The 13,313-nt window shown below is 44.3% G+C and overlaps 1 protein-coding gene across 1 annotated transcript; it reads right to left on the reverse strand.

Moving 5' to 3' along the window:
* Positions 1 to 287: 287 nt before the first annotated feature.
* On the reverse strand, positions 288 to 10,009 carry SLC25A19 (solute carrier family 25 member 19). The gene is made up of 7 exons (XM_084648211.1): positions 9,887 to 10,009; positions 9,062 to 9,242; positions 8,335 to 8,490; positions 7,478 to 7,648; positions 5,332 to 5,515; positions 3,899 to 4,029; positions 288 to 2,902 (listed from the first exon to the last, which is right to left on the reverse strand). Exons 2-7 carry the CDS (start codon positions 9,191 to 9,193, stop codon positions 2,711 to 2,713), a joined length of 966 nt encoding a protein of 321 aa, XP_084504337.1. The 5' UTR covers positions 9,194 to 9,242; positions 9,887 to 10,009; the 3' UTR covers positions 288 to 2,710.
* Positions 10,010 to 13,313: the final 3,304 nt, after the last annotated feature.

The raw sequence follows: 13,313 nt of genomic DNA on the forward strand, positions 1-13,313 counted from the left end.
ATCACTAGTTATTGTGCAGTAATGGATATCTAAGCACTGAAGCCATCTCCTGCTTTGCAGTTGGGGCAACGGTACCCTCTAGTGACCAAGCCCAGGAACTTTGGAATTCTAATAAAAAATATGGTTGCATCTGCAGTATAATTCATGAGCCTTGATCTCACTGCAGGCAACAGGAGCAAGATCAGGCCCTTGTTAGAGGGTGTTTGTACAATATGATCCAACAGCATCACCCCATCATATACATGGTTTGAGTGCTTCAAAAGAGATGAAAGGAAAAGCCAGACAGGAACATAATAAATATTTAATGTTTTCTTTCCTCTCTTTAGAGACAGGCACACGTTAAACATATATTGTGGAAAAAACACAGCTGGTCAGAAGCCTTAAATCTACTGCATTTGCAAAAGGTCCATTCAGATGTTCGCTAGAAATGCTGCAGAGGATTAAGGCTCTGCATTAACAATGAAGGCTTAAAATCAAAAGGGAAAATGACTCACTTCAGTAACCAATCCTAGAACATTTGTTTTTCCTCACTGAAGCACCTAATACGGCTCTGTGTAAACATCCTGAGAGATGAATGTTACTGTACATGAGTTCAGGTAATCAGTGCTATTGGAAATAATACACATGCTACTGGAAAGTGTTCATTGCAGTATTTGCACATAGAGGATTTACTGGCCAAGGCTAGGCGGCAACTGTTGTGGATTCCATTACAGCTACTGTAATATTAGTATGTTGTACTTTGCTTAGTAAAGTTCTTTGCTTTACCCAGATGATAAAAGGCACTAGGATAAAAACAAATGCAATTGCTGAGCAGCTTGTGGGGTGAATTTCAGGCAAAGCAAATCCTCACTGATAGGATTACATTAGAAGAAAATTCCAACAATCGCCACCAGTTAGACTGGGGCACAGTCTCACGAGGGAAGTGGTGCAAGCCCTATTGATTTGAGTCACTGGAAACTGGACTGAAGTCAGGTATACAGTCAAAAATAACAACCCTGCACTTGCAAGTGGGAGGAACAAGGTGACCTAATGAATCTTTTCCATCACTTAATTTATCTGATTCTAGGAAATACAACCCCGACGTACTGATCCTGCAAAACTCAACAGGAGCAAAATAAGACCCATCTTGCTAATTCTTTGTATTAAACCAGTATCTCTCTCCTTTACGTAAGGGGAATCAATGCTCTTGTTTTTAGCCACTTCCCCTCCTTATGATGTGACTCATGTTTAGAGACTAGTGATTGGCACATTAGAAATACTTTAAAGACACAGACATCAAGGATGGGAGATGAAATGACTGTCTATCATGGTTTGTCTTTTCATTCTATTACAGAGGCCACTAAATCCCTTCCCCACCAGCTAAATGATCATATTATATAGACCCATCACATGTATCATCAACAGCCCAGTGTGCAACAAACCATGATCAGTGTGGAGGCTCTCTGCTCATTCATTCCCTCCTAGTGCAAATAGAGGCTCACCAGGCTGCTTCAGAAAAATTAAAAACAAAAACAAACCTATACATAAACAACTCCAAACTCCTCAAGCTTCTTTGCCCTTCAGTCCTGACAAGGGACTGTGACAGGTTTAGATCATTTAACCCACAATAGAAAAGGTTTGGAAACATTTCCAGGGAGGAAGATCTGCTCCAATGCCCTGCACAGAGCAACTATGTCATTTCTTTCAGTCTATCTGGCAATTCTCAGGTCTCTCTCAAGCCTCAGCAACAGATTCAAAGAATTAATCTCCCAAGTGCACCAGGTGCTCAGCAATTCCTTGGCTCTCTGATGACAAAAGAGTCACTAGTTTCCACAGGACTATCTTTATTATTTTAAGGTAGGTTAAAAAAAAAAATCTTTATAGCATCTGTTTAATCATGACAATCTAATAGCAAAGCAGAGCCCCAACATGTCAGTGCAAAGCAAGAATAGGTTTTGTGCATTGAGAGACCTTCCTGACAGCAAACAGCATTAGACCTACAGACCTGTTTGTAAGAGCATTACACTAGCAAAGTAGAACCCTAAGAGGCCCACAGCAGAACTCACAGGCAAAATAAGGGACACTTGTAAAACAAAAGTAAGCTTGCCACTTGTAGTGAGAAAGCAAATCAGGGTTGGCATAAACATTGCTAGATGATGCTATGTTTAAAGTGGCTCAGGATGTGAAGCTGGTAAATGTCAATGGCAAAGAGAAGACAGGTGTCTATGCAGAATAAGGAAGGGGTTACCTGTACAGCAGGGAGATGAGAATATGCAGCCAATAGACAGGCCCTAAGCAGAGGGCTGAATCTTTAAAGATGTGGCATCATTAGACACTAGTCGAGTGGCACTAGCAAAGTCAGATGGGTCCCTGTGCTTGAAGGATTTCATATATTTGATCAGATGCCACTTCAGAGCATGTTGCCAGACGGGTAGTAGCATTAGGTTTTTATAAAACCCCTTCTCCCGAAATGAATGCTGATACTATAGGAGATATGATGGAAGATGCTCAGTGTACCCCAGGGCTCAGTGTCCTCAACAGAAGCCGCAGTCACCTGTTCCTTTGGTTTTGTTGCAAACAGATCTTTCCTCCAAAGCTAGTGGACACGTGTTTTCAGAGCCCTGGCAGGGAGGAGCCATTCCCCACCCCACTCCATGTGACAATGAGGCCACTAGTCTTACTCCTCCACAGAATAAAACTGCAGCTGATGAGTCCTGCCTCTTCAGCCCTCCTACCCCTTAGTGCTGCCAGTGTCCTTCAGGGCATACAGCAGGTTGCAGAAGAACTCATACCAGAAGAAGGTGAAGCCAGTAGAGAGAGCAGCCTTCAGCAAGCTGGGGGAGAGACCCTTAAACAATCCAACAGGCCCCTCCTCTCGCACAATTTGCCCAGCACAGTCCATTAAACCCTTGTACGTCCGCACCTGGGGGGAGAAGAGTTGAAACAGTAAAGAGAGCAATAGCACAAGCTCAGCTCATCTGGGCAGAATTCTCTCAGAAAGCTCTGTAACATATTCCACACATCCAGGAAAGGGACTCAGAGGACTTGAAAGAAAGCCAAGGGCTGTTTCAAAAATGTACTCTCGATAACTGTAATGGAGATTCTAGGGATATTCACTATGACTAATTGGCAGCGTTAAAGAATCAGTCTGAGTGTACACTGATTTGTAGATGCAGGCACCACAGCCACAAATTACATTTACCATTATCAGCAACAGCTTACACGCCAACTGAATGACAGGAAATCCTTTATACCACACCTCATGCACTGTTCATGCTACAGAGTTTGCAGAACAACTGTTTCAGAATGTGCTGGTATTATTTTCCATATAGACTCAGACACTTTTAGGCCAGAAGGGACCATCATGATCATCCAGTCGACTGACCTCCTGAACGTTGCAAGCCATAGAACTTTACCCACCCACTCCTTAATAGACTAATAACCTCGGGCTGAGTTACTGATGTCCTCAAAACATGATTTAAAGACTTCAAGGTGCAGAGAATAAACCATTTACACTAGTTTAAACCTGCAAATGATCCCTGCCCCATGCTGCACAGGAAGGCAACCCCCACCCCCACGGTCTCAATCAACCTGACCTGGAGGAAAATTCCTTCCCAACCCCAAATATGGCAATTAGTTGTACCCTGAGCATTTTAGCAAGACCCAACAGCCAGACACCTGGGAAAGAATCCTCTATAGTAACTCAGAGCCCTCCGTATATAGGGCTAATAAGAGGATTCTCTCATATATAGTATATTGTGAACAAGTCAACCAACAATGCTTTGGTAGGCTTGGAGAGGAAATAAACAGAACCCTGTTCAAAATCAGATGTTATCTGGGTAATGAGTTTTCTGGGTAACGTTGAAATGTAGACCAAGAAATAAACATATGAAAACCAGTTGATCAAAACATCTCTCACCTGCCCAAAGGCTGCCCGGGCCTGCTCAAAGCCTCCCACCTGCAACCGCTTTTTAAATAGGTCAAAAGGGTAAGTAAGGGTTTTGCTGATAACTCCGGCACAGCTGCCACACACGAGGTTTTTAACATTACCTGAAAAGCAGAGAAGTGGAAAGAAGATTGTACGGAGGAAATGGAGGATTAGAATGGAGTTCTGATTTACAAAAGCATCATGGAAAGTAAATCAGACCCATTTATTCATAGACTGTAAGGCCAGGAAGGACCATTATGATCATCTGGTCTCAGCTTCTGCATAAAACAGGCCATGGAACCTCACCCAAGAATTTTTGCATCAAGTCCACAACTCCTTTGAGTGACAGCATATCTTTTAGAAAGATATCCAGTCTTAATTTAAAGACTGATTTATTCTGCAGCTTTGTCAAATGGCAATACACAAAAGAAACCATAACAGAAGGGTTTATCATCAATAACCAGGTAAGCTTTCACATTGCTAGGGAAAAAAAGTACTGGAGATTGGTAATAGGGTATGGAACCTTGTACTTCCAGTTGAGGGTTCAAATCAGAACAGGTTGGTAGAGATCATAAATTGGTAACATCTGGTGGTTGTACAGAGGCCAATGGGAAAGGAGTTTGGTAGTCTTAGTTCAGGTCCTAATTGGCAGGTGGCCTCAACACAAAACTACCATCATAACCTGCTGTCTAAGACTCAATAAACATTGAGGATGAGCTGCTCTCACGCATAGGAGGTAATCTCTTTATTTGAGAACACTCTGATGGAGCAGAAACTTGCAGTGATCCTACCCATGATGTATGTGCTCTGGTGGATGGAGGTCCCATCTCCAGGGCTGTCAAGGTGCCACTTTTCATGAAATTCTCTTAAAAACTCAGAATAGCCAAAGAGCAGGAGATTGATATTAGAACAACTTGGGAGATTTAACCTGCACCAGATGAATCCTCTTGTACAAGCCGAAGAGGGGAAGCAACTTTAGAACACACACTTGTTCAGAGATCCTGTACTCACTGACAGTCCTATCCTCACAATATTACTGAAATTGAAAGAAATAAAGGCTGTCTCAGCAAGGTCTTTCCACTGCACAAGCCGCGTGACTCAAATTGAGAAATAATATACTGGACTGGAGAGTTCATCTTCCTGTCGATGGTACTTCTATGGGCCTCATTACCACAATATCTGAGTGCCTCACAGTCTTTAATGTATTTATCTTCACAACACCTCTATGATGTAGGGTATTTAGGTATTTTACAGGTAACGTATTTAGGCAGAGAGAAATTAAGTGACTGGCCCAGGGTCACACAGTAAGTCTGTGACAGGAGAAGAAATTGAACTCAGGTCCTAGTTCTAGACTAGTGCCCTAGCCACTGGACCACCCTTCTTCTTCCTCCATGACTGAGTATTTCACAGTCCCAAGCACCCACCTGCATTCCTTCCTTCCGATGGCATCACCCATTTATACAATTGTTGCAGGAGATTGTAAAAGGAGAACTGGAGACCAGCATATGGAAAGACAGCGATGATAGTGGGGGTCAAACCCCTGTAGAAGGTCAGAGGCCCTTCTGTTTGGTACATGGTCACCACAGCATGACGAAGATTTCGATAAACCTAAACAACAAGAAACAGAAACAGTAAAGTTCTCCTGTTAGATACACTTACAATCAGCTATTCAGAAATCGGTTACATTCCTGATACAGATCATGGGGATTCCCATCTCCCAACATATAACAGGTTGATTTTTAGCACAAACAGATTAACAAAACCATTTCACGTATCATCACATGAACACTCACTGCTGAGTCTTTGAAATCCTGATAATAATTAAAACAGACTGACAGAATAAACATGGATCTCTGCCACATGAGACTAACTGAACCAACAAACCCTCAGTTCTGCTGGACACTGAAAGGCATGTCTGGACATTGTATCCTGAAGTTGCCTGAACTTTGGCTCTGGTGGGAAGCAAGCCCCAGAGATGGGTCCCCATGACTGAGAACACCCTAATCTGAATAGCTTCAGAAAGTGACAGTAAGGGGAGACTGGCAGATTAGGACAGCTATTATGGGGCAGGTGGAAAGCTCTGGGTAACTGAGCAAAACACAGCTGAACTCACAGATAGCGTGTCCTTCAAAGATTCTTAATTTACAAGAGTGATGTCAAATATGCCAGTCACAACTCTTTACTCAACAAGCTGAGAACATTTCTTGTCCAGTCTTCTTTGACTGTAGCTAGAAAACACCAATTCTCAAAGACTTATCGTACTAAAAAATCTAACTTCTCATATTTTTGGTAATTTTCCCAATGGCTTTAGCTCCAGCACTTGTATTTGTATCAGAGGTGTGATTTCTTCCTCACAGCCTAGTTTCACCATTACTCCTGCAGTGAAGCCCTGACTACATGGGAATGGATTGCGATTCCATTACAAGTCAAGCAGAAACACAATGAGAAAATGGCTCTGATTCAAAATTAAGTGTCTCCAGTAAGAACAGAGGGGAGACAGAACTTGGTTGGGGGGAGACAGATCCTTGTATAAACAAGGACATAAAACTGGATTACTAGAGGACTGCTTTAAAATCTTCATACCTGTAAGAACCTGCACATGACTCTTTGTACACTTTGCATATTTATGAGCCAACAATGTGACGCAGTTGTGAAAAAGGATATCATCATTTTGAGGGTGTATTAACAACAGTGTTGTACGTAAGACAAGGAAAGTAATTATTCCACTGTACTTGGCACCAGTGAGGCTTCAACTGGACACTGCGTCCAGTTCTGGGCACCACACTTTAAGAAAGATGTGGACAAACTGGAGAGAGTCCGGAGGGGCACTATAAAAATGATGTAAGATTTAGAAACCTGACCTATGAGGAAAGGTTAAAAAAACCCTGAAGATGTTTAGTCTTAAGAAAAGAAGACCGAGGGGGAACCTGGTAACAGTCGTCAAATATCTTAAGTGTTGTAAAGAAGATGGTGATAGATTGTTCTCCATGTGGACTGAAGGTAGAACAAGAAGTAATGGGCTTAGTCTACACTAAGGGAGATTTAGATTAGATATTAGGAAAGACTTTCTAACTATATGGATAATTAAGCACTGAAATAGGCTCCTAAAGTGATGTTGTGGAATCCCCATCACTGGAGGTTTTTAACAACAGGTTAGGCAAATAGCTGGTAGGGATTGTCAAGGTATACTTGGTCCTGCCTCAGTTCAGAGGGCTCGACTAGATAACCTCTCAAGGTCCTTTCCAGCCCTACATTTCTTTGATTCTTTGTTTGAGACATGTCCCCTCAGGAAAGGCCGAGGAATAAATCCCTCGTGCAGCTGAGTACCAAAACGAGAGCCAAAGCAGCCCTGCCAAAAAGAAAAGTTCCTCCTTCTCTCTGCCAGGACAAAACATGTGTCAATGGACCAAAGGATAACTTTGCAGTAATGACAATACCACCGATTAAGGGCTCCAGCCTTCCCAGATCACCTGCTGGAAGTTGTGATGTTTTCTCCACACTAATTTGAATGAAACATGACTACTGGCAACAAATATAACAAAGCTAAAGGTCTTCTCCCCTAACTCATACCTTAGGCTCGCCCTGAGCAGCAAAGCGGGTGCGTAGTGTGTCAAGAGGCTGAACTGTCATGGTGGCAGTGCAAGCAGCCAGGCCGCCACACACAAAGTGCACGATGCAGTTGCGGGTGTTGTATGATGTGGCATTGTGCACCAATTCCGTCAGGCACTCAAAGGTCACAAACTTAAAAGAGAAACAGAAACATACGTCACAGAGAAAACTCTTATCACCCACAACCCTCCTAGTTCCAACACATTCTAACAAAAATAAATAAATCCATCATTTGCAACCTCCAAGGATGCAGCCATCAAATTAGGGAATACTCTTGGCATTCAGAATCTTCAGTTCTCCCTTTAGGAGAATACAGTCTGGGATTTAAAACAAAAAGGCCTCCTAGGACGATCCCATTTTAACTCTCTCTCCTCTCCACAATTTATTAATTAAATAATACACATTTGGCTCTTATACATCACCTTTCAATAGATGGTCTCAATAGGTTTTAGAAACATTCATGAATTAAGCTTCACAACGACCTATGAATCAGTATCATCAACACTGTCATCCTCAATGAACAAAGCCAGTAAGTGAACCAGAAAGATAAGTGACACACCCAAGGACTCATAGCATATAAGTACGTCATCTGAGACTAGAACCCACATCTGTCCTCTTGGTCCACTGCTCTATCATCACCTAATCACACTGCCAGAGTCTTTACTTTGGCATACAAAGTACCCTATGAATGGTCTAGCCCTACAGACAGCTGGGTAAGTGATGGGCAGCTATGACAGGATGAGGCTGCTGACAAAGCCACTATAGGAACTAAAAATTTCAGAACAAAGCTAGCCCTGGATGATTTCCTGACACCTTACCTGGACAGCTCCATAGCTGACTGAGAGGAGCTGAGCGGGCACATGCCCCTTCCAGAATGCTGTTGGCCCTTCCTCATGGCAGATCCGGTGCGCCGTTTGCAAGATGCCATAATATTTAGCCAGTGGGTTTCTGGGGGAGAGTTGTTCAATCTGAAGCTGAAAAAGAACAAAGAAATTACTTTACTCTGTGATCTGCTTCAAGGACCTGAACTGATCTTTGAAACGCTCAGTGTCCTATATTAACTCAGACCCCTCTCCTTGTGTGCCCTCATGGCAGCTACAACTGGCTCAGATACCACTGCTGCTCGTCCTTAAGAGTTGGGGGCAGAAGAAGAGGTATGTGCAATGCTAAAGAGCTGTGATATTCAGCAAAAATGTTAATAAAACTAAATTAGGACAGGTAGCTAGGGAGGGGGAAAAAAGGAAAAGCAAGAAAAACGTAAGAGCTATGTACAAGAAAATAAGACAGAGCAGAAAAATACATTAATTTGTTAACAGAAAGCAGAAACGGCCCCCAAAGAGAAATAGATCTGTCTACCTTGTATAATCTGTATTTAACTCACACACAGAGGTTTAATCAGCTATGTAATAGCTTTTGGGTGTATTTGTGACACTGGCAATGATTTATTTAAATACTATAAAAGGTTAAAAGAAAAAGCATTGCTTCTTTTTATTCTCTGCATGTTCCTCTTCCAGGTGTGTCACGGGGGGCTGTTGGGAAAGGTACCTGAAAGCGAATCTTGATGACATCCACAGGGCTGATTAGAGCCCGAGTGACAAACCCAGATGCAGATCCTGCCACAGCCACCTCCACAGCGGAGATGGACTTCACTTCAGATTTGGGGTCATAGCCGACCATCACTACCTGGTCCACGGGCAGCCTCCACTTGCATCAACCTCCAGGAGTGCTACAGTCCAAAGACAGAAGAGCATGAGGAGTTTTCAGTGAGAGGTCTACTTCTGACCTCTCGCAGAGGAGCAAAGAAGTCTCTGTCACACAACAAGCTAGCCTCAGGCCTGTGAATATTTTTGATCCCAAAAAGGAACCCCCGACTCCGAAAACTGCTCCCGCCACCAGAACACACGGACTATTTAAACAGGATCAATAATAAAGCAAAATAAAAGGTCTTCATCCAGCCTAACAAAGGCAACAATAAACACACCTTGGCTTGGGAGGATATAACTTTTGGAAGAGACATGCTGGCACCAGCCCTACTGGAGGGGAGGGTTGCTGGTGTGGGGCTCGGGTGGATGGGGGGCAGAAGTGATGGTTACTGGTCGGGACTTGCAGAAGGGACACTTCGCGGGTTGGACCGGGACAGGCTGGGGGCAGAGGCGCCGGTCGCTGGTCAGGCTGGGGACGCGCCGCGAGCCCAACGGCCGGTCGCCCAACGGCCGGACGCGGGGACGCGCCGAGGGGACCGGTCGCTGGTGTGGACGGGGACGCGCTGAGGTCGAAGCTACCCGGGGTCACCGCACCTCAGAAATTCCCCCTTCATGCCTCTGCCCCACAGCGCCCTCCCGAGGAGCCATTCACCACCACGACGCTCACCCCGGTGCTGCCCAGGCCGGCTCCCGGACGCTGTCGCCTCCTCACGTCGCTGCCCAGAGCCTCTCCTCGGCTGCTTGACAATCCAGCCAGCGCCCGGCCCTGATCCGGGAGGACAAAACACACTGCGCATGCTCAGGATCATCGCAGGCGCCAGGCCTGGTGGGAGATGTAGTCACGCCAGACCTCGTAGCGTAATGCGGGGGGGAGGGGGCGGGGCGCGCATGCGTGCAGGGCAAGGGAACTCCCCTACTTGCTGGGCTTATAGGGTGCGGAGGTCTTGGCCACTGCGCCCTTCACTGCCCAGGAGCCCGTGGTGGGTGGGACCTAGGCACTGAGAACACACAGGAGGCGCCTGGTTTTCAACCCCCTCTGCTCCCATCCTCCCCCAGTCCCTTACACTGGTCCAAAGGCCCGATTGCATTGCAGCAGCAGCAGGCTCCCAGTGCCACCGTCTCCTGCTCTCTGGCTGATGGCAGCAGCGTTACAGACAAGGCACCAGCACCCACGAACCACTGCTAGGGAGAGGGAGCTTTTGCACACCCCACCCCAGAGCAAAACCTTTACACAGTTATAACGTGGCGTTGGGCCACTGTTCCCCTTAATTCCTTCCCCAAACTCAGGCTCTAGCTGGACACGTTCCCTAACATTCCAGCCACCAGGGGCGATAGGGTGGAACTGAACTCCCTTCTCCCAGCCTCTCCATCCCCTCATCCCAAGCTGTCATAGGAAAGCAGTTGGGGTGATAGGAGGAAAAAGGTCCCACATTCATCTTGGTCTTTGCAACAGAGAAGAAAAAAAGAGGGACAGTATAACAGGGGCATCTGCCCCTTTGAGAACCTGGAGCCAGCCAATCCTAGTCTCAGGCAGATCCCCCTTTTCAGAACATGTGCTTGGGCCCCCAGAGGCAATTATCACACCTAGCTCAGAAGGGGCCAGGCATTTGCTATAGAGGATCAAATCGCTCAACTGAGGGAAGTCCCAGGTAGATGGCCTGTAGAAGGATGGGGGAAATACATTTGTTTTGTGTTGGGTTTGTGTTCAAACCAAAGATTCACAAGTTTTTTTTTTTTTTTAATTCAGCACACCTACTGCCCGCTAGCCACCATGCAGACAGGCAAGACATAGTAAGCCATTATCAAAGGCACAGACCAGCTGTGTAGACAGAGCCCAGATTATTATGTGGATGTTAGAGCACAGAAGCATATCAGTCTAGCCCTAAGATTACTTTCTTTTTACCTTTTCTCCCAATGGGATTTTATTACTCACACTAATCAGTCCAGGAGAGCCACTCAAACCAAGCAGATCATAGAATACAGCACTGGCCCACCTGCACCTGACAGAGCAACACCCTTTCATTAAAAGACAGGATGCCCTGGCCCACCCCTTAACTCCTTCTACCCAGCTGGTTTTCCATGGTTTTAGTTTTCTAAATTAATGGCAAGCGTGATAAAGCAAATGCATGCGCTGTGCAGATTGTACTTTAAATAGGAATAACCCATCTTCAAGGGTTGAAGACTATTTCACAGCTGGAGAAATGGAAGCAGATTAAAATGACTCTCAAAGGGCTATTTAGGAGGCCATAGCAGAGCTGGTAGTAAAAGAAAAGTTTCTGGCTCTTCATTCTGAACGTAGTGATACCCAGGCTTTGTACATACTACCACAAGAGAGGGAGGAGCTAAGAACTGCACCTTTAACACTATGTACTACTCACAGTGGCAAGTCATTGATTAGTCATGCTGCTTTGGCAGCAAATATTCAGTCACATCATTCACTCACCTTCTAACATTGCCAGCTCATATGTTTTTTTTTTACTTGTGTTAAAATAAAGTGAAATACTGAAATCAGACTTTCTGAGTCTCGAGGTAAGTGCTAGGTTTTCTGTTTGTTTGTTTTTTAAATGCAGAATTAGGATTATCGTAGTTTTAGGTGGAAGCTGATTATTTCTTAAAGGAGTCAAAAAGTGTAAAATATATTGCTAAATATAACAGGCATCAGCTGCATTTTGTTGTATGCCTCATCACATTACTTTGTTCTGTGCCTACAACTCCAGTTCAAACAATCCTTACATATAGCATCAGCAGCCGAAGCAGTTGCTGTGGTGGCAGTAGATATTCAATGGATACTTAAAGGCCTTTTATATATAAGCTGACTGCCAGGATTTGAAATTTTGGCCATATCACTTTTGCTTTGCTAGTATCAGGTAGGATAACAGTCAGGTATGTCGAGATTTTTAAGCAGCTTTTTAATTTTTTCCAGCGGGGTGGGGGGAGAAGAGGAAGGAGACCTTTAATCCTAATTTTGACATTTGCATGGTCAGGGGAAGGGGGTGTATGTGCGCACACATGGTGGTCGTATGTGCATGTGGGAGAGACAACCTTAACCAGATACATGATTTACTCAGAAGGGGTTTTGACCAAAACCAAGAACCAAGCACCATCATTAATATTACACAACCATACAAAATGGCAATAAATATGTTTTGCTTCCTTTACAAGCCATAAGGAATTTTTCTAAACTTTCAACAGAAGATAAAGACCACTGAGAATGTGAAGGTGTCCCAGTTCAACATTATAAATGATGTCCACCTCAAAGTCACAAGGCAAATCATTACAAGGTTGGTTGGGATACTGACTAACATAATTGGCACAACTCAGGAAAAACAATGAAAAATTCTCACTGGATAATTTAGATATTGCCAGAGACAGCAGGCTCCAGAACAGATGTGGTGAAAGAATTCCTAACCAAACAAGAATTTTCTTTGACAATTCAAAGGAGCCTTTCAATTGTTGTGCTTTAAATCCCACTATGGAGTTTGTGAACATAACCTACACAGAGCACAGGGTTCATATTGATGTAGACAGGTTTTCAAGGACCCCATTTCCACCACTGCATTCAGACAGCTTATTAGCATGATCCAGGCAAGCCATTCTGGTCCCATTTGAAAGTGCTTTTGGAACCAACTCTCATAATTGGGTGTAATCCATAAAGGCAGCTAGGCTGAGGTGGAAATCGAGCAGGAAAAAAAAACAAAACACTCATTTGTCAGTTGGAAATACAGTTGCTGTTCTCACAAGTCAGATTCCAGTAAACCCCCTCCCCCCGTCCTTCAGTAAAAGAGCAGCAATAAACTACTCAGACTATCAATCAGAAGTCAGATCGGATACACCAAAGCATCTTCCACAACTGGTTCCTTAATATGTGTCAGCAATTCATGCCCATTTGTAGAGATCAATAAAGAGTTTTGAGCAAGGAACAAAAACATCTAGGCTCCACCTACTGTTCAGATAATGGACAAAGGATCTTTAATGTCTGCAAGCAGCCGACAGGATTTTTATCTGAACTCAGAAGGCCATGCATGCTAACCTATGCAATTCTCAATTTATCTATCTTGGTAGGATGAAGGACTAAGCTATCTCCTCCTTCCCAC

The sequence above is a fragment of the Lepidochelys olivacea genome (assembly GCF_965140295.1).
Source record: "Lepidochelys olivacea isolate rLepOli2 genome assembly, chromosome: 14".
NCBI lineage: Eukaryota > Metazoa > Chordata > Testudines > Cheloniidae > Lepidochelys > Lepidochelys olivacea.

Bases quoted from the DNA above. Each gene is read 5' to 3' on its own strand.
- SLC25A19 (XM_084648211.1), bottom strand. From the start codon at position 9,193: ATGGTCGGCTATGACCCCAAATCTGAAGTGAAGTCCATCTCCGCTGTG. The intron at 8,491-9,061 runs GTACCTTTCCCA...GTTCTTTTTCAG, and splicing joins TCATCAAGATTCGCTTTCAG to CTTCAGATTGAACAACTCTC. The intron at 2,903-3,898 runs GTGAGAGATGTT...TTCTCCCCCCAG, and splicing joins CCCGGGCAGCCTTTGGGCAG to GTGCGGACGTACAAGGGTTT.